The following is a 21359-nucleotide window of genomic DNA, read 5'->3' as shown; positions in this document are numbered from 1 at the left end:
CTAGAGAACTGTAGAGAATTCACTTCTGTGGTTCTAAGTCACCCAGCAGCCCTGGGAGCGGGAACACAAAAGGAGGGGCCCCAATCCAGGGCAGCAGGAAATTTGTCATTGGTCTGTAGGATTTAAAGATACAGTGTTACCTTCTGCAGATTAAAGAGGGTCAGAAGGTCTCAGCTAAGTGCAAAAGCAGAGGACAAATGTGATCTTCTATTTCTGGCCCCCAGCTTACACTAAAGCATGTCTCCAGGCAGTATCTTGATGTGGGGCTGAGGGGAGAGGGTGAGGAGGGAAAGGCGCAGGGTCTTAATCACCCTGGGCTCAGCGAGGCCAGCCACCCTCCCCAGGAGCAGCAGGCAGCAGGTGTGCCAACTGCAGGTGGGGGTCTGGAGGGTCCCAGGATCCAAGGTGCCCTGGACTTCCCTCATCCTCCCAGTTGTCTTCCCACGTGCGTATTCCACTCACTGTCAGAGGGGCCCTGGAAAGGCATGGCGCCACGAAGAAGATGGAGTTTTGTCTAGACTTGCCACTCAGCGCTGGTAGGGGCGGCACTCTCAGTCACCTCATTTGCCAGGGAGGTGACCCCACGTTGGTGGGGGGGCACAGCACTGCCTCCCATGCTCAGCCCTCCTCACAGAGAGAACGCCCTTCCACCATCCCAGGAATTTCTCCTCCTTCAACTTCTCTTGTGTCCTTTCCAAGGTAGAGAACAAGTCGCTGAGAGGCTGCACTTAATTGTGGCTATTGTTTCGTGGCTGAGAGTGGAGACAGCTGTTGAAGCCAAATTGCAGCATCCACGAAGCCCCCACTGAGCCCTCCTGCCCTTTACAATTAATGCCAGAGGACGCCTCTGCTGATCAGCAGGCTGGACCAGCAACTCTGTTTCATGCTTGGTCTACCTTGACAAGAATGACTCCAATTCCCCTGGAATTCTCTAAGACAGGCCAGAAGAAACAGTGGGGTGGTTGTCCCTGATTTCAAAAATGCCAGTGGCTAGAAGCATCTGAAATCTGGGCAGAGAGCAAACTGCTGACCTTGGATTCTGCAGTGTGGCTGGTCGGATGAGAGAGGTGGAGAGGAAAGACTTGGGGAACTCTACAGGGACCTAGGGTGCTGGGGGCCACCTGCCATTTGCTGACAGTGCCAGTCTTTCTGTCCACAACAGCACTGAGCTGGGCAGGCCTTGTTACAGAGCAGATGCTCAGGTAGGGAGCCTGAAGTGCTTCGCTGAAGGTCAGGCAGGTTATAAATGAGAACACCGGACTCCAAACCCCTCCGTATTTGGTTCTTTTTACCACAACATACTGTAACACCGCCAATTTAAAACATTGAAAATAACCCTGCCAGGCCGGATGGGGTGGCTCATGCCTGTAATCCCAGCACTTTGGGAGGCCAAGGCGGGTGGATCACGAGGTCAGGAGTTCAAGACCAGCCTGGTCAACATAGTGGAACTCCGTCTTTACTAAAATTACAAAAATTAGCCAGGTGTGGTGGTGAGCGCCTGTAGTCCCAACTACTCAGGAGGCTGAGGCTGGAGAATTCGGTTGAACCCAGGAGGTAGAGGTTGCAGTGAGCTGAGATCGTGCCACTGCACTCCACCCTGAGCAACGAGAGCAAAACTCCTTCTCAAAACAAACAAAACCCTTCTTTTAAACTATATTATTCAGCTGTGAAAAACAATCAAAATAATGTCCGTCAACAGAGGATTTAATAATTCCTGGTTCACCAGTTACAAAACCCCATGCAGCCATTAAAAAGAATGAGATAAATATGTATGTGCTGACAAAAAATTAGTGCAATACAAATTAAATGAAAAAGCGGCATGATTCCATTTGTATTAAAAATTATGTATATGTGTGTGCTCACGACCTTTTTTTAAATAGCAAGCATGAATTACTTCATAATTTAAAAAAAGTCTAAAACATAAACTAATCACCAGCTGTCCCCATGTCCTGAAGGAGCTACTATGCTGTAGAGATTAAGAAAGACCCAACATTTAGGCTGGCATGGTGGCTCACACCCGTAATCCCAGCAGTTTGGGAGGCTGAGGTGGGGGACTACTTGATGCTAGGACTTGGAGACCAGCCTGGGTAACACAGGGAAAAAATAATAAAGAGAGAGAGACTCAATGTTTTGAGGGGAAAGAAAATCATTTGTGGATGATTTTCAGCCAGGTAAAGCTTTCTGCCTATAATTTTTCTTTTCCCACATTTTCTCTCTGATCCCTAGTTTCTCATCTGGTTAAATACTTAAACAAAAGGGATTTTATTTTTTCCTTTCCTTTTATTTTTTTTTTTACTCAGGCTGGAGTGCAGTGGTACAATCTCAGCTCACTGCAACCTCCGCCTCTCAGGTTCAAGAGATTCTCTGGCCTCAGCCTCCCGAGCAGCTGGGATTACAGGCATGTGCTACCACACCTTGCTAACTTTTGTATTTTTAGTAGAGACAGGGTTTTACCATGTTGGCCACACTAGTCTTGAACTCCTGGTATCAGGTGACCGGCCCACCTGCTGAGATTACAGACATGAGTCACCATTCCCAGCCCAAAAGGGCATTTTGATGCCTGAAATCTGCCTCTAGCTTGCTATATGGTTCCAGACACACACACACAGGTGCCTGCCACCCAGTCTTCCTCAAAGAAATAAAAATACACATGTGCAGCTTAAGGACAAGTAAAGAGGACCAGTGTCACGAGGTGGGAGAGGGGAGGGTTCCTAGGATATCCTACGCACGTTCTGGTATGGGGGGGTGCTAAGGGGCTGTATTCCCTAGTCCAAGCGAGGACTTTGGGAATCCTCAGAATTAAAACATGGAACAGCTCAGCTGAAATGACTGAACAGATTCCACTGGCCTTCGCTGCCAGAGCTGCCTGGTCTTCATGCTTTCTCACTATACACATGAAAAGCTGTCACCTCTTCTCTGAGAAGCAAAGAAAAACCAGCCTTGTTTGTTTCCAGCAGACTTGGCAGATTCCCAGGCCAAGACTCAACACGTTGGCTAAGGGCTTAAAGAGCTATATGGGAAGTGACTCTAAACTTGGAGTTTATCTAAGGCTCACCCTCCAGTGCTCAGCAGAGATGAGCCCCAAGTTGGGGAGATGGGCTGGGCGCGGTGGCTCAAGCTTGTAATCTCAGCACTTTGGGAAGCCAAGGAAGGTGGATCATCTGAGGTCAGGAGCTCAAGACTAGACTGACCAACATGGTGAAACCCCATTTCTATTAAAAATACAAAAATTAACCAGGCATGGTGGTGGGTGCCTATAATCCCAGCTACTTGGGAGGCTGAGGCAAGAGAAGAGCTTGAACTCAGGAGATGGAGGTTGCAATGAGCTGAAATCGTGCCACTGCACTCCAGCCTCAGCAATACAGTGAGACTCTGTCTCAAAAAAATAAATAAATAAAAATAAGTTGGGGAGACAGGTACACCCACAGCACAGAAGGAGTCTTCCTTTGGCTGCATGGGTCTGGAACAGCCTCAGTGCTCCTATGGAGAAGCAGGAGATGCCAGAAATGCCTCCTCCCAGCCAGGGAGTGAGCGGGTTAGGAGCTGGCAGGAAGGAGGAACCCCCAGCACCCACTGCACTTCAAAGAACTGTTCTCCATGCTATTGGCTTTATTTACCGACCTGGAGTCAGCTTAAGTTTGAAGCTATTACCTGTTTGAAAACCACCCAAAACCAACCTTTTGCAGAGGAGAAAACTGAGGGCCAGAGATGGGAAGCGCCTTTACCTACTCGTTCCTTAGAGAATAGGTACCAGGCAGGCTGACAGGAACCCCTGCTTCTCCTCCAGTCCCAGCTCTGTGCCTGCTGAGTGGCCCCAGTGGCTGGATACAGCCCAATCTGGTTGCTGGGTATCTTTCCATGGCCGATCACTAATTTGATTATGTAACATTCCCCTGCCAAGGTGCTTTGTTCTTAAGAACAAAACCGTCCCCAAAACTCTCGCTGCAGATTTTAAACACAGCTGCCACGACAGAATAGAGGTACTGCTTTTTCCAGAATAACTGTAACAACCTTTGAAACAAAAAACTGTGCCTTTACAAAAGCTGTAATTACTAAGCGTCTTTCTCCTAAGGTCACTTTTGCAATCAGGACTTTGAGCTTATCCCGATTTGTCCCTCCTCTCTGTGCTTGAATCACCATAGCTCACAGAACAAGGCACAAGCTCTCTTCCAGCACAGCTTAGTGGGAGGCATGGGCTTTGAAGTCAAACAAGCCTAGGTCAGTATCCTGACCCAATGATGTACCTGGTCTTGGCCAGTTGGGGTTAAGTCCTCTGAGCCTCTGTTTGCTCGGCTGAGAAGATTGGAGAGGATTCTTAGTGTTGCTGTGAAGATTAGCACCACCTGGCATCAGTGCTCAAAAACAGTTGTAGCTGCAACGCATTGACAGATGACTGGATTAAGAGAATGTGGTCTATACACACCATGGAAAAGTACTCAGCCTTAAAAAGGAAGGCAGTTCTGACCCATGCTACAACACTAGATGAACCTCGAAGGCACGATGCTAAGTGAAAGAAACTAGTCACAAAAGGACAAATACTGCATGCTTCCACTTACATGAGGCTCCTAGAGGCGTCAAAATCATGCAGAAAGAAAGCAGAATGGTGGCTGCCAGGGGCTGGGAGAGGAGATGAGGAGTTAGTGTTTAATGGGTCAACAGCTTCAGCTGGGAAGATGGAAAAGTTCTGGAGGTGGATGTGGTGATGGCTGCACAAGAGTGTACACGTGCTTAATGCCACAGAACTGCACACTTACAAATAGGGAACAGGGTCAATTTATGTTACATGTATTTTACCACAATTAAAAATATTTTTGGCCAGGTGTAGTAGCTCACACCTGTAATACCAGAGCTTTGGGAGGCCAAGGTATGCAGATCACCTGAGCCCAGGAGTTTGAAACCAGCCTGGTTGACATGGTGAAACCCTGTCTCTATAAAAAAAAACTTAGCCAGTTGTGGCAGCATGCACCCATAGTCTCAGTGCTCAGGAGGCTGGTGTGGGAGGATCATCTGGGCCTGGGGAGGTCGAGGCTGCAGTGAGCTATGATCACACCACTGCACTCCAGCCTGTGTGACAGAGTGAGACCCTGTCTCAAAAAAAATTTTTTTAATGAACTGAATACCATAGGAAGATACAAGGAGAAGAGAACTTTCCACAAACCAAGGAGAGAGGCCTCAAGAGAAACCAACTCTACAAATACCCTGATCTTGAACTTCCAGCCTCTAAAACTGTAAGAGAGCGAATTTCTGTTGTTGAAGCTGCCCAGTCTGTTGAGCTGCCAGACCTTTGTTACGGCAGCCCCAGCAAAGTAATCCACTCTCTACACCATATACCATACCCACAGTCTCACGACTGAGACTATCTCACACTAATGAAGGACACTGTGATTTCATTCAGGCCAATGGAAGCCCATGGGCTCCCACACACCAGGACATGGCACGGCAGGGCCCTGGCCTCCCCATCGGATGTGGGATGCAACAGGTTGAGATTGCTTGAAATGCTGCTAGAAGCTTTTGGTGAATGAGTCAGTTATTGCCTGAATTACAAAGATCCTCTCACATGGATGCTGTCTCATCAATGAAAATAATTGTTGGAGAAGACTTACTCTCATTGAATCGAAACGGGGCAGCTGTGGTCTTGCCGGAAATGGTACCTTCTAAGAGGAGCAGAGATGGAGGCTGGGAGAGGGATGTGGGAGACACACATTCTTCAGAGCACACGTGGGGTCTGCTGCAGGACTCTTAGACCCTGGTGCCTAATCACAAAGCTCAGTTGTCACCAATGAGAGAGGTAGGCTCCACCAGCTCAGCTGTCACCAATGAGAGAGGTAAGTCCACGAGCTCAGCTGTCACCAATGAGAGAGGTAGGCTCCACCAGCTCAGCTGTCACCAATGAGAGAGGTAGCGTCCACGAGCTCAGCTGTCACCAATGAGAGAGGTGGGTCCCACCAGCCTCTCAGCCAGAGAACCAGGAGGGGCAGCTCTTACCTGAGCACCAAGCCCCCAAACTCTGCAACTGCAGAGACACCGAAGAAGCCATCTCCCCAGGGTTCGACATCCCCCAGCCCTTCACCACCCAAACACACACGTAAATGTGCCATCGCCTGGGAAGGGCCAGCTGGGCATGGCAGCTGGTTTCACCTGAGCCCATCTGTAAAAATCGTTTCTGACTAATGCCACATAAAATTAAAGGGGACAGAGATAAAGCAAACAAGAAGGAGACAGGAAGGAGAAAGGCAACACTAACGCTGCCATTGTTGCCCTTGGTGACACACTTACTGGTTCTTGGAAGTAGAGCTGGTAATCAAACACCGGGTTGGCTTTGAGACTCTCCATGGGGTGCACGTTGGGATTTGCCGGTATGAAGGGAGTATTCAAACTGGCCACTGCCCTACAGAAATAAGAGGCAGCAAGACATAGCTCCTGTAAGGAGACAGTCTACAAGAGCCAGAAAGGACTTTGCAGTTCAAAACTGAAGCTCAGAGCGGGAACATTCTATGCACAAGGTCATACACTAGCAGTGAATAGGAGAATGGGATCAGGATTTTTGATTCCTAGCCCAGTGGGTTTTTTCCCACTAAACTGCGGTATTTCTCACCAACTTGCCTTAGACACATAGGCACGTACACACACACACACACACACACACACACACACACACACACATGCTGAATAGAATATGGAGACACAAATCTCTCTAGTTTTAAAATATGCATTCATTTTTTCCCCTCCCTTTATTCACTCATTGTGCTCCTCTGGATTGAGCATAATTCTATGGTATATAGCAGGGGAGAGAAAATGTAAAATGAATAAAATATCATTTCTATCCTCAAGGAGCTCATCATAATTTAGTAAGTTAGAATAGAAAAACACACAATGGTCTTATGAGACAGCTATGATGTGAGCCGTAGCACACGATAGCATGGGGGTAGGAAGCAGATAAGGAATTCTGAACTGGGCATCGTGGAGGACCTTGTGGAAAGGGAGCGTTTGAACTTGGCTTTTCAGAGTGGGGAGAGTTGGGGAGGGGAACAAGGCCTTTGAGGGGAACATCAAGAAGTAGCCTGAGCAAATTCTAGAAGGGGGCAAAGCTTGCAGCTGTGTTCAGTGCAGCACGGAGTCTGCATGGCTAGAGACCAAATGTGGAATGGGCTATGTTGGAAAATAACAACAGAAAGGCAGTGGGAGGCCAGGCATGAAGGGCCCTGAGTCTGAATTTGATGCTCTAAGAGCCAAGAAAACCATGAGGGCTTCTGAGAAGAGGGGAGGGTAGATCAGTTGCAGTCAGGAAGATTAATCCAGCCCTGAGAGACCACACAGACACAGATGGAGAGGCCAGAAGCTGGGAATCCAGCCAGTAGACCATTCCATTATTACTAGGTGCTAGCAAAAGGAACAGAAAAGACAGCTGGCCATGGTGGCTCACGCCTGTAATCCCAGCACTTTGGGAGGCAGAGGCAGCTGGGTCACTTGAGGCCAGGAGGTCAAGACCAGCCTGGCCTGTGTTGTGAAGCCCCCACCTCTACTAAAAGTACAAAAATTAGCCAGGCACGTTGGTGCACACCTGTGGTCCCAGCTACTTGGGAGGCTGAGGCAGGAGAATCACTTGAACCCAGGAGGGAGAGGTTGCAGTAAGCCAAGGTCATACCACTGCACTTCAGCCTGGGCGACAGAGCGAGACTCTGTTTCAAAAAAAAAAAAGGAAGGAATAGAAAAGAGGGTGAATTTGAGGGGCAAACACAGCTTGTTGCTATCTTCCCTTTAACCAGCATGTCATGCATGTTTTGGTGAATCAATTCTTAAGAACCAAGCTTTTATTTCCATTTTGAATGAGAGAGGGGACAGAGAAAGTGAGAGGGAGAAGCTAGACTATGCCTACTATGTACCCACAAGAAATTGAAAAAAAATTTAAAAAGTTAGATGAGCAGAACAATAGCATGAAAACTTTAACAATATTTTAGGAAACATCTGATTCTTTAGTTTTTGATATAATCCTATCATTTGAGCCAAGAGTGAAACAGAACAAAGTTTCCTCATAGTTTCAATCTCATAAACTTAGCCAAATACAAAATAACTGGATTAAAGAAAGTCACATGGCAGCTGAGGATGATGTTTCTTTAACTTCCCAAGACCAGAGGCCGAAATGGGAAGTCAGATAGGTTTTAACTGCAGCTCAAACTGCCAGAGACTACAGAGTCTCTGGGCCCAAACTTGCCATCTGATAGCTCTCACTCAAGCCGTGAAATGCTGGTCTAAGAATCAGTGACATGAAGGAAATGGTGGGGACCGTGACATGCTGGCCTCACTGCACATTTGCACGGCATTTTCTGGTGTGGAGTCAGGCAGGAGATACCATTACCACTTTGTTGTTGAGAAAGCCAAGGCTTAAGAAGTGAAGTGATGTGTCCCACAGCCGGTCAGGGCAGAATGGAAGGGCACTCTTTCTGATTCTCAGTCCAGGACTGAAGACACACCTGTTGCCTCCCCTGCACCCCTCAAGCTCAGCCATGATCCTCGTGCATTACCACCGGCCACTCGGGCCCTGAATTATTTGTCCCATTGGCTGTAATTAAAACAGGTGCTGCTTCCTAACACATTAGCTCATTAGATCCTGTTTTGTTTCGTTTGTTAAGTTTTTAAGATGGAATTTCGCTTTTGTCGCCCAGGCTGGAGTGCAATGGCATGATCTCGCCTCACTGCAACCTCCACCTCCTGGGTTCAAGTGATTCTCTTGCCTCAGCCTCCTCAGTAGCTGGGATTACAAGTGCACATCACTATGCCCAGCTAATTTTTCTACTTTTAGTAGAGATGGGGTTTTACCATCTTGGCCAGGCTGGTCTCAAGCTCCTGACCTCGTAATCCACCCGCCTTGGACTCCTGAAGTGCTGAGATTACAGGTGTGAGCCACCAGGCCCAGTTAGGCTCTCTTACTAATGTGTCACCAGACACTAAATAGCGAAGGTATCACCTTCCCAGATCACCTACTCATTTTTGAGAGCTTTTCTAGGCTTAAAGATCTGACGAACAATTCTCACAGGAGTTCAAGCCCAGCCTCCCCAAAATCCTTACTGCCCAAGGCCCAATTACCTCACTCTCTCGGGGTAGAAGAGAGCCATGTACCACACCAGCATGCCTCCCCAGTCATGGCCAATGAACACTGCTTGAGAGAGGCCCTAGAGAAGTAGAAAGAAGGGAGCCAAATGTGGGGAGGTTTCTGGAATGGGATGCTGGGCGGCTCAGCCCTCAGCCAGCCCCTTTACACCTGGGCCTCTTCTCCTGACCCACGGCAGCTTCCAAATGCCCGCCCTTCGAGCGTCTCCTCCCTGCACCAGCCAAAGACCCTCAACACAAATTGCCGGCCTTTTACATCTGCTTAGGAGGCCGGGGCCATAGGCCATGGGTTCCTTCTCCCTTCTACCTTCTCTCAAATCAAATTTTGTTTCATCCTTTTCTTTTTTTCCTCCCTTCTATCTTAAAAGAAGTATAACTTACCTCTTCATGTCCCATGTGCATCTTTTTTCAAATGATTATGCTTCTACCCGCCAATCCCACTTTTTTGGGAGCTCCCCTCCCGTAAACAACCGTTAAAGGGTCAAAAGCATCTTTAATCTCTCTCTTTCTGTTGCCGGCACTGACGGTGACGTCAACTCCTCTTTATGGAGCAGCTATAGCCACGTGTCACTTAAGGAGGGGGACATGTTCTCAGAAATGTGTCAGGAGGTTTCGTTGTGCAAACATCACAGAGCGAAACCTACATGGCAGAGCCTACCCCACACCTCCCTCCACACTGACCCTGCTGGTGGCAACCGCACAGTCACTCTAGAGACAGAAGGCTGTACAGAGTCAGGACTGGGTGGCCACTCTGGGCCATGCCCTGTTCCCTGTCTGCATCACAACCAAAAGTTCCAAACCTAATCCCGTGAAACTGAGAATCTGCAGAGGGCAGGGACCCCGATACCCTCACGGTGTTTTCCCAGCCGTGTCAGGCACAGTGCCCTGCTGGCGAACCAGAGGTCCGCTGCCTAGATCCTCTCTGGCTCCCACATCCAATTAAGAGACCCTAAGTCCCACTGCCCCATAGCCCTCCCCAGTCCTCCACTGCTGCTGTCCTGGCTGAGCTGACCCCTCAGTCCATTCTGCCCCCGTGACCTCCCTTGGGGAAGGGGAGGCTGTTACACCATGGAGTCTTGGGAGTGGAAGTGTGCTCAGCCAAGGCACATTCTCAGCTCAGCACTGCTGATTCCCTTTCATTTGTTATCATTGAGCTTGACATTCCCAACAATGTCAAATGCAAGTATTAGGTTTTAGGAGTGTCAGAGGGATGAAAGTTTAAAGAGTTGGGAAATATTAGCCTATGGGATATTTTCCAAACTTCTCTACCTGATACTCAAGGCTGTCTTCCCTGGTTCCATTCCCTGGAACCGGCCCTTCATTAAAAGACAAACAAGCTCATCTCCATCCTGTTCTCAAGCAATCCTTGCTCTTTTCCATCTGTTTTTGTGATTTTCCCTGCCCATGCCCACCCCACCCTTAACTGCCCCAAAAATGTGCCCTCCCTGCCCGTGTACCTCTGCTCCAGGCTGATGCCTTTTCTTTAATTACTCAGGCCCCAAAGGAATTCTCCAAAGATATCAGTTCAAAATAATGACTTACCAACTTATCCAGGAAGGTTACCATCTCCTAAGAAAGAAGACACACAGACAAAATCAGCCACCACCCCTGCCCACTTCAGCCTTTATGATGGGCTGAATTGTGTCCTCCCCAAAACTGCTATGTTGAAATCCTAACCCCCAAGGCCTCAGAATGGGACTGTTTTTGAAGATACAGCCTTTAAAGAGGTGATTAAGGTAAAATGAGGTCATATGGGTGGGCCCTAATCCAATGTGTCTGGAATCCTATAAGAAGAGAAGATTAGGCCGGGCGTGGTGGCTCACGCCTCCCAGCACTTTGGGAGGCTGAGGTGGGTGGATCATGAGGTCAGGAGTTTGAAACCAGCCTGGCCAAGATGGTGAAACCCCGTCTCTGCTAAAAATACAGAAATTAGCTGGGTTCAGTGGCAGGTGCCTATAATCCCAGCTATTCTGGAGGCTGAGGCAGGAGAATGGCTTCAACCTGGAAAGCGGAGGTTGCAGTGAGCTAAGATTGCGCCATTGCACTCCAGCCTGGTGACAGAGCAAGACTCTGTCTCAAAAAAAAAAAAAAAGAGAGATTAGGCTGCGCACAGTGGCTTGCACCTGTAATTCTAGCACATTGGGAAGCCGAGGGAGGAGAATCCCTTGAACCCAGAAGTTGGAGACTAGCTTGGGCAACACAGGGAGACCCTGTCTCTTATTAAAACAAAACAAAACAAAACAAAAAGAAGAGGAGGAGACTAGGACACAGACACGCACAGAGGGATGAGCACGTGAGGACATAGGAAGAAGGCGGCATCTACACGCCCAGGAGAGCTCCCTGGAGAACCAACTCTGCTGACACCTTGATCTTAGACTTCCAGCCTCCAGAACTGTGAGAAAATAAATGTCTATTGTTGAAGCTGCCTGGTCTCTGGCCCTTTATTACGGCAGCCAGGCTGAGCAGTGCAGCTGTCCATCACTCAGCAGCCTTCAGGACACCACCCTTCCCATCCCAGCATCCTCTCAGGACCCAGGCCGACTCCAAACATGCACAGTGAGTTATTCAGTGTCCACCAATACTTATCCCTCACTGTCCCATCGCCATTGTAAGACAGCAAGCCTGGGCTCCTCCCTGGAGGGGGATGGAAGACAGCTGCCCTGTAGAGCTTGCCCACGTGCTGCTGCAGCAGGGGAGCAGTGAGAGGCTAGTTCCACCCCCGGGACAATGCATTCCTGCCCCCATCACCCACCGTCCTGACACAGAAACTGGCTTCTTTTGCTGAGCATTGTCTTTTGAGGGTTCATTCCCGCTGAAGCTTGCACCAGCCCATCATTCCTCTGTATGGCTGAACAGTGTCCCACTGTAGGGATGGACTACATTTTCTTTATCCATTCGTCAGCTGATAGACATGTGGGCTGTCTCCACTTTTTGGCTATTAGGACTAATGCTGCTGTGAACACGCGTATCTGGGCTTTGTTTTTTTTTTTTTGTAGACATACCTCATCGATTTTCTTGGGTAAATACCTAGCTGTGGATGTACTCATGATTTTTCAAAGGTGGAACAGAAGGATACGAGCACCATCCTGTCTGTTTTTGGTAAAAGGACTTTGTTCAAGAGAACAGTTCTCCTAAGTGACCCAAGGTGACTGTCTCAAGAATGGATTTTGATGGAAATAAGCAAGGTCCAGGTTAGAGGACAACAGGAGGATAGGGGCTCCCAGGGTCACTGATGAGACCTTGGTAGGACTTCAGGGAGACATGTGGTGGGATCAGGAGCAGCACAGTGTAAGAGGCAAAGACTGGGAAACTGAGGAAGGAGGAGCAGCCCTGCCTGGAAATGGAACTTTTACCCCTGATTGCTCTTGATATGCCAAAGCAGCACATGAAGCTTGGGGGCGCACCCGAGGGGGAGAAGTCCCCCCGGGCTGTGACTCAGAGATGGAGGCTTTTGTAATCCTAGTGTGGCCAGCAGCGTTGCTAGTTTCCCAGCCAGCCTGGGGGCTGCTTCCTCCCCTAGGCTCCCCCAGCCTTTGCTTTTGCTCCTGAGCTGAGAGGAGGTTTGGGTTCCAGTCTCTCCTCACCTCGGCCTCGGCCTCCCCTGCCAGCACTTACAGGATGGTGCTTACACCTGTCTTAGAGCAGGAACTCCATCTGTGCTGGTCACCAGTCCACAAAGGTCTGGCCTAGGTCTGGCCAATAACATCTTTACCAAAATGAAGTGACTTTCTCAATGCTCTAGATGGAGAGGGAATAGAGTGCAGTACTGCGGGCTTCCAGCCTGGCTCTACCAGCTGCTGACCTCGGGCAATTACCTTTAACTTCTCGTGACTCAGTTTTCTCTTCTGTCAGTTGTTAGAGGAAGACCTGACACAGTCAATGCTTCATACACGTTGGCTATCACTTGGAAATATTGTTCAACTTTCAGTAGGAATTTATAACCAGAGGCTATGAAATGATGCTTCTCTAAAATGTGAATGGGCATCCCAGCTTCAGGTTTATATCAATAAAAAACGCAGGGTGGGGAAGATGTTACAGAGGTTACCCAAGATCCTTCTTACCTTACATAACACTTCCATGCAATATTCTTCTATTTCTGCAATTAAAAACAAAATACATATATTTAACTCATGTTATTTAAAAGATATCAACACATCTAAAGGGCACTTTTGCAAAGAAAACCAAAAACAAAATGACAAAACCCCACAAAAACGTATGAAACCCTCTGACCGAGGTGGACCCCGGTGTTTATTTTTGCTTTCGTTGCCTGTGCTTTTGATGTCATATCCCTGGAATCATTGCCGAGACCATCGTCAAGCTTTCCTCCTCATGTCTTCTAGTAGTCGTAAAGTTTCAGGTCATACATCTAAGTCTTCCATCCATTTTGAACTGATTTTTGTGTGTGGTGTAAGATAAAGTTCCAATTTCATTCTTTTTCATTTTTCCTCACCACCATTTCTTTGTCCTTTCTCCACTATTCTTGGTACCCTTGTCAGAGATCAGCTGACCACATACGTGTGGATTGACTCCTGGGCTCTCTATCCACTGAACTATGTCTGTCTTTATGTTTGTATCACACTGCTTGTGTCATACTATAGCTTTGTAATATAGTTTGAAATCAGAAAGTGTGCTTCAAATGCCTCCAGCTTCGTTATTCTTTCTCAAGATTGCTTTGTCTATTTGCAGTCTTTTGTGGGTCCATAAGAATTGCAGAATTGCTGTGTCTATTTTTGTGAAAAACGTCATTGGGATTTTGACAGTGATTGCATTGCATCTGTAGATTGCTTTGGGTCGTATGAGAACCCAGATCAATGGGTAGTATGATTTCAACAATAATAGCAATTTTAACAATAACGGTATTTTAACAATAGCCATTCCAGAAAGCAAAAAGAAAAAGAACAATAAAAATACAGAAAATAGAAGAAAAGATTATCAAAGAAATAATGCATGGAAAGTTCCAAAAACTGAAAGATAAATGTGCCCAGCAAAGTGGATGAGAAAAGACCCAGGTCAGAGCACAACATCATATAATTTCAGATAAAGAAAAGATACCAAAGTGTTCAAAGTAAGGGAAAAGCAACAGCCACGTAGAAAGGCTCACGAATCAGAAAGGCTGAGATTTCTCAACAGTAACAATGGAACCTAGAAGAGTGGACAGACCTTCAGCATTTTAAGGGAAAACGATTTGCAACCTAAAATCTATCGTCAAACCATAGGAAAGGTGGACATAAGCGATCTAAATGTGTGTGTATGTATTTGAAATCATTATGCTTGGTTTTAGAATTCATTTTACATACGATCTTTCAATAACAGTTAGCATCTATATTATGTTTTTCCTTAGACAAAAGTTAGAGTTAAGGTAAGACCATAAGTTTCAGGTTTTCTCCAGGGCAGTTCCAGTTTGTATGTTTTGTTTGTTTGTTTTTCTTTGTTTTTTTTTTGAGACAGAGTCTTGCTCTGTTGCCCAGTCTGGAGTGCAGTGGCACGATCTTGGCTCACTGCACCTCTGCCTCCCAGGTTCAAGCGATTCTCTTGTCTCAGCCTCCTGAGTAGCTGAGATTACAGGTGCCCACCACCACACCCAGCTAGTTTTTGTATTTTTAGTAGAGAAGGGGTTTCACCATGGTGGTCAGACTGGTCTCGAACTCCTAACCTCGTGATCCGCCCACCTCGGCCTCCCAGAGTGCCTGGATTACAGGCGTGAGCCACTGCGCCCAGCCCAGTTTGTATGGTTTTAATAGTGTCTCACTTTTGAGAGTGCTCTGGTTTGAATGTTAAATGATGTTACTAAGTTATGCCTAGGAAATTCAGAGAAGACTACGGTATATGTGAATGAAAATTAAACATTTTAATAATTGCATTTAAAAATCAGAAGCCCTTAGCTGGCTTTCCCAGCTGTCTGAACAAAAGGCTTTTCTTTGTGTAACATGCTTTTGCATCATTCAGGAAGCAGCAGCAGAGGCTAATTCGACAGCACAATATTCAGGGATTGACCACATGAGATGCCCCTTGCGTGACATGCTCAGTCCTCTGAGTGTACCCCTGAGTGACCAAGAGTCCTAGTCCATGTCAGTTGGCTTTAAATCCCACAGCCAATCGTGCTTGATATGGTTATGGGGGAGCGGCTTAGAAAAGGGGTGAGCAGCCCCGCTGGGCTCAACTCACTGCCAGCTGCATCACCGACACCTGGAGGACCAGGGCTGCTGCTCGCGCCTGTCTGCTTCCCATTCCTGCCTGCACACCCAAGGTTCTTAACAGTTCAGGCCTGAGGACCCCTCTGAAACTGATAAAAACAAGAGGCTCTACCCACGAGGAAGGAGGAAAATGCTCATAAATCTACATGTTGTCTTAGAGGTTCTCAGGCCATTGGATGCCCATCCTGGATAGACTCCCACAGGGATCCAAAGACACTGGGTTAAAAATCTGGCCTATGAATGACCATACGACCCAGCAGTTCTGCTCCTAGGTATATACCCCAAAGAACTGAAAATGAGGATATAGACAGCTATTTGCACATCCATGTTCACAGCAGCCAAAAGGTGAAGACCATCGAAGCATTCATCGGTAGATAAACGGCGAAGCAGAATGTAGTCTATCCATGCAATGGAACAGTATTCAGCCTTAAAGAGGAAGAAAATAGGCCAGGCCACTCATGCCTCTAATCCCAGAACTTTGGGAGGCTGACGCAGGTGGATCACCTCAGGCAGGATTTCCGGACCATCCTGTTCAACATGGTGAAACCCTGTCTCCACTAAAAATACAAAAATTAGCCAGGCATGTTGGTGAGCGCCTGTAATTCTGGCTACTCAGGAGGTTGAGGCAGGAGAACCATTTGAATCCAAGATGCAGCGGTTGCAGTGAGCTGAGATCACGCCATTGCACTCCAGCCTGGGCAACAGAGCAACACTTAGTCTCAAAAAAAAAAGGAAGGAAATTGTGGCACCATCTACAACATGGAAGAAACTTCAGAACATTAGATTAAGTGAAAGAAGCCAAACACAAAAGGACAAATGTTATATGATTCCATTTGTATGAGGTCTTTAGAGGAGTCAGATTCACAGAGACAGAAAGTAGAATGGGGGTTGCCAGGGGCTGAGGAGAGGAAAAACTGAGGACTGAATACCGCCTTTCAGTTTTGCAAGATGAAGAATGTTCTGGAGATGAATGGTACATTCTATGTCCGCCATCCCCTACGACCAGTGGGAGATCCCTTGGAGCTTGGGCCTTTGGGGCTGCTGTATTCATTCAGAGTGTGGGGGGTAGGCAGGGGCATCTGAAGCCCAAAGTGCAGAGACACAGGGCACTGCAGGAGAGGAGAGAGGTGAAGTCAGACTCCCTTAAGGGGAAGGCTACTCTGATCTGGGACCAGGGAAAGCACTGAGGCGTGGAGCACTCAGGCAGGTAGAAGGCAGGACTAACACAAGATGGCTGCATGACAGCACACCCACCGTGAGGAGCAGACGACTCTCCATAGCCTTTCATGTCCAGAGCTAGGACCCGGTAACCCGCCTGGGCCAGAGCAGGGATCTAGAAAACAAACAGGCACACTCCAGCATGGCCTCCTCAGTCCCAGGCAGACACTCCCTCTTTACTTCCCTCCATCTCCTTCTTCCTGTAAATGGCTCGAACCAAAGAGTCACGTGGCACTACCTGGTATCTTCACCATGGGGCTGCAATGAGTCCATTTATATAGGGCTCTGTGGACAGTGGCAGGGCTTGTGCATGGCAGAAATGCCACATCTAAGAGAGCATCTTCCCTGGCAAAGCTCTTGCAGATCTCCATACCCAGTACAGAGGCCGTGGAGAGCAGAGAGTGTGGAGTGTCTTAAAGAATCTGCCCTTTTCTAATCTGCAAAAGTACCTCATGCCCTAGCATAGCCCTGAGGTCTGGAGTCACCTTCTGCCCCAACTGGTCACATTTTTGTGTGTGTGTGATGGAGTCTCACTCTGTTGCCCAGGCTGGAGTGCAGTGGTGCGATCTCGGCTCACTGCAGTCTCTGCCACCCAGGTACAAGTGATTCTGCTCCCTCAGCCTCCCAAGTAGCTGGGATTACAGGCGCATGCCACCACAGCTAATTTTTGTATTTTTAGTAGAGGTGAGGTTTCACCATGTTGGCGTCAATCTCCTGACCTCACGATCCGCCCACCTTGGCCTCCCAATGTGCTGGGATTACAGGCATGAGCCACTGCGCCCGGCTCCTGGTCACAACTTTGGAGACAACGCTCCACTGTCAGATTTCAGCTTCCTTATGGGTGTCCACGTCGGGCCACATCATCTAGACTCCCCCAACCTCACCCTGACGGGGTGTACCTTCCCCAGCTTTCCTCACCTGGTACCTCCAAGAATACCAGCTCTCAGGAAATCCATGGCAGAGGCACACAGCAGGGCCAGAGCCCAGCTCCACAAAATGCAGATGGACCCCGGGCTGTGGAAGGGAAAGAGGAGCGGGCAGTGACCAAGCAGCAGGCCCCATGGACCCAGGCACCACAGCGTCTGCAGAATGCCAGCGGCGTTTCAGTCGGTTGCTGGATCGCGCATGACCTGGATTTCTCAGTGAAAGGCCCCAGTGTTAGATGAAAATGGCTGAGAAGAGGCTCTGGTCAACCTACTGAACAACAACAGGTGGCTCTCACCATAACCTAAGAACTCGAAAGACATTACGCTGGAAAACAAAACAAAATAACAACACACTTCTCCTTCCTCTCTACAAGGGCCCCATAGTCTCAGAGTTTCTGGTGCTGTTCTGATGTGTTTTCAGTATATTAAAGAGGGGGCTGATATTGTGCAGAGCATAATATTCAGGGTCACGTGCCAAATACTGTTGCAAGATTTTTCCTTAGTTCAGCTAAAGACGGGGTCCTTGTCCCACGGTCATGAAAATACAGGCTTGCAGACAATTTGAAGTGTGAGTAAAGAGCAGGGTGTTATTAGGTGAAAAGGAAAAAGTGGGGAATAGGGACTCTTTGCAAGGCCAGAGTTCCCTACCAGAGGACTTCCGGCTCGCTGTTGGAATCCCAGGTTCCACACAGGAAGAGGAGGGGCCAGCCTTCTCCCTGCTGCAAAGGGCAAGAACTCCACTCCAGTGCATAGGCTGTTTGGAGTTCCTCTGGGGACCCCTCCCACCTGGCTGTCTCAATACCATGAATGTTTCATTAAGTGCTGTTTACTTCTTAAATATGAAATTTGTTCAAGCTTTGCCACACCTGTAGCCTTTTTGGGGGCTATGGGTGTGGCAGAGACCGTGAGGGCTTGACAAGGTCTGTGTTCCCAATCTCTTCCAGGCACACGTTAGCATCTCCTCCTACAGTCGGTGTGGCCGCGAGACTGAGCCCTGGCCAGTGTCTCCCAAGCAGAGTAAAGGCGCTGCATCCAGGGTTCACAGGACCCTCTGTGTGTGGCCTGCCTCCTGTTGCCTATCTCGGCCTGAATGGCGTGGGCCTTGAGGAAGGCGGAGGCCGTGGAGAGAAGGAGCCTGGTTGCTTGAATGGCTACGTGGACAGAGCTCACCACCACTGTGCTATAGGTGAGAAACACACTTGGTGTGAAGCCACTGAAAGGGACAGGGTGTTTGTTACAGCAGCTAATCAGCCCTGACTGTTATGGTGGGGTCCAGCCAAATGACCAAATAGTCAAGTGCCCTGTTCTTACCCCAATTACATATCACCAGTGTCTTAAGGGAAATGCAGGAGAACAATCAGAGTCAAGTTATAGATATTCATGTGGAACAATTCCACTTAGCTGTAAGATGACTCCAAGCTGTGCCCCACACTGGAAGTTTCTTTTTTGGGCAGTGAGGGAGATGTGGTCTCGCTCTGTTGCCCAGGCTGGAGGGCAGGGGCATGATCATAGCTCACTGCAGCCTCAAACTCCTGGGCTCTAGCAATCCTCCCACCTCAGTCTCCCAAGTAGCTGATAACACAGGTACATGCCACTACACCCAGCTAATTTTTACATTTTTTGTAGAGATGGGGTCTCTCTATGTTGCTCAGTCTGGTCTCATACTCCTGGCATTAAGTGATTCTCCTGCCTTGGCCTCCCAAAGTGCTGGGATTACAGGCATGAGCCACCACACCTTGCTCCACAGGAAGTTTCATTCATGATTCCTAACAAGCTATTCTGCTCTAGAAAACATTAGGTGGGCATTTCGCAGACCCCCTCACAGACTGTTTATCAGAGTTTGTTCCATAGTCTTTCCTTTAGCACTTGGCAAAAGTTCACTTTAAATTCGATTTACCTTACACTGAGAAATGTTTCACACTTATGTCTGATCAAACGATCCTAGCTTGCCTGTGTTCTAGCAGGTTGGAGGGGTCCCCAGAGAAGCTCCAAACGGCTTACTCTTGAGCTTCACCATCTCATTATAAAGCTGTGGATACTGAGGCTCACAGCTTCATATTGACTCAGCTGACTAGCCCAGCAAACACATGTCCTTTCCCATCCTCATTTTTTTCTGTGTTAAAAAAAAAATGTCCATAAAGCCAGAACACAAAAAGATCTATTATCAACCCGGTTTAGGATTCAGTGGCAATCAATGCACCAGCCCCCTGAGAGCCTGGTGCAGCTGGGACTCCCCAGAAGTTTGCTGCCAGCTCTTAAATATGGGGTGGGGGAAAGATAGGGTGGGGTAAAGCGATTCTAATCACACTCCTTCAAGGTCAAATAAAGAATCTCTTAAAACTGGATATGCAAACCCTAAGGGAATTACAAGAATAACCCTGTCCACAGTTACAACCCAGCCCCCAGCCCTGGGGGGGTTCTCACTCCTTTTTACCACCAGAGACACGAGACTTGAAGGCCCTGATGAACATTCACCCCTTCAGGAGAATCCAGAGTCATAGACGGAATGTCTATCAGTGATGCTGACCAGTAGCTTTCAGTCCCAGAAAAGCCTTTTCTTACGATGCAAACCCACTTGTGCTTGGATGCCCACTTTACTAGGTTTATGGTGGCTGCCTCCACCCTCACAGAATCCATTCTGAGCACAGATCCCATTCTCGGCAGGGATCTCATCCTTGCTGTAACCAAACCACAGAGGCTGTGAATGTAAAATCCCTGGGGTCGTGGAAGACCCTCCATTCATCTCAGAATATTATTATACTGAAGTTTTCCTCCAGAACAGCAAGGGTCCCCAAGGTCTCCAAGGCCAACACAGCCACAGCCTCCAGCCCTCGGGTTTGTCAGCCGCCGTCTGTGGAGCAGTGGCTGTCGGGCACTACGTCCCGTGGTCTGCATACAACATTTCATTTAATTCTTACAGAAACTGCATAGAGAGATAGTGTCATTTCATTATAAAGGTGTGGATATTGAGGCTCACAGCGGTAAGATGCTTGCCCAAGGCTGCAATCTCAGTTAAGTGGCCACACCAAGATTCCAGCTGGCTCTACCTGGCTTTACAGTAGCTGTCTGGCCATTTTTTGCAGATGAGTGGACCCACAGCTTTAGGTCCTTTGTATTTAAATGAGGCCAGTGACAAATGAGGAAAGATCCCAAAGTGAATCCATGAGGATGTACTAAACCCCTATCTGTGTGTCAGCAAGCCAAGTTAGATCTACCAGCCAGGTCATCAGCCAGTGGCCTCTGCATGTGGCCTTGGCCTTATGATAACCCTTTGAAACAGAAAGAACATCTGAATGACCCTTTCCCTCTCCTTGTCCTCAATGTGGGTTCCTTGAGGACAGGTCTGTCTTAATCATCACCACACCCCTTCTATCTGGCCTGTGCCTGACACAGAGGAAGCGCTCTCCTATCCCCTCCACCAAAACAAATTAAAAATACCTGTTGAATGAAAACATCTTCTCCCCCAACACAGGTCAGCTGTGCACATGCTTTAGCCCCAGGCTGGCCACGCCCCCTAGCCTGCTGTTCTGTGGGGGTTTGGCTACAGCAGTCACACTGCTTTACAGAATCTGAGACAGGGCTTGTGTCTTCCATCCATTACTAAGGAATGAGATTTGCAGGAAATTCCATTTCCTTATAAATAGAGGATGTTCTTCTTTTTTATTATTATACTTTAAGTTCTGGGATATATGTGCAGAACATGCAGGTTTGTTACGTAGGTATACACACGCCACGGTGGTTTGCTGCATCCATCACCCTATCATCTACATTAGGTATTTCTCCTAATGCTAACCCTCCCCAATCCCCCCGACCAAAAAAAAATTAAAAATAAAAATAAATAGCAGATGTTCAACCACCCTTGATATTTAACAAATGTCTCTGCTGGCCACTTTTTTTTGAGACAGGGTCTCAC

General features: G+C 48.0%; 1 protein-coding gene across 3 annotated transcripts in view; it reads right to left on the bottom strand.

The window, feature by feature from the left end:
- The window catches only part of EPHX2 (epoxide hydrolase 2), a 53398-nt gene that overhangs the window by 18099 nt on the left and 13940 nt on the right, over positions 1-21359 (bottom strand). For all 3 annotated transcript variants that reach the window (XM_064368733.1, XM_064368734.1, XM_012435141.2), the window contains exons 7-12: positions 17439-17534; positions 16557-16635; positions 13170-13204; positions 10651-10677; positions 9085-9170; positions 6277-6388 (exon numbers count right to left, since the gene is read on the bottom strand). In XM_064368733.1, the coding sequence (XP_064224803.1) occupies positions 6277-6388; positions 9085-9170; positions 10651-10677; positions 13170-13204; positions 16557-16635; positions 17439-17534 (435 nt within the window). The remainder of the gene's footprint in view (positions 1-6276; positions 6389-9084; positions 9171-10650; positions 10678-13169; positions 13205-16556; positions 16636-17438; positions 17535-21359) is intronic.

This window comes from Aotus nancymaae, unplaced genomic scaffold, assembly GCF_030222135.1.
Source record: "Aotus nancymaae isolate 86718 unplaced genomic scaffold, 86718_ANA_hifiasm-v0.15.2.pri h1tg000079l, whole genome shotgun sequence".
NCBI classification, from domain to species: domain Eukaryota; kingdom Metazoa; phylum Chordata; class Mammalia; order Primates; family Aotidae; genus Aotus; species Aotus nancymaae.
The sequence above is the reverse complement of the archived record's forward strand: the minus strand, read 5'-3'. Positions and strand labels throughout refer to the sequence as shown.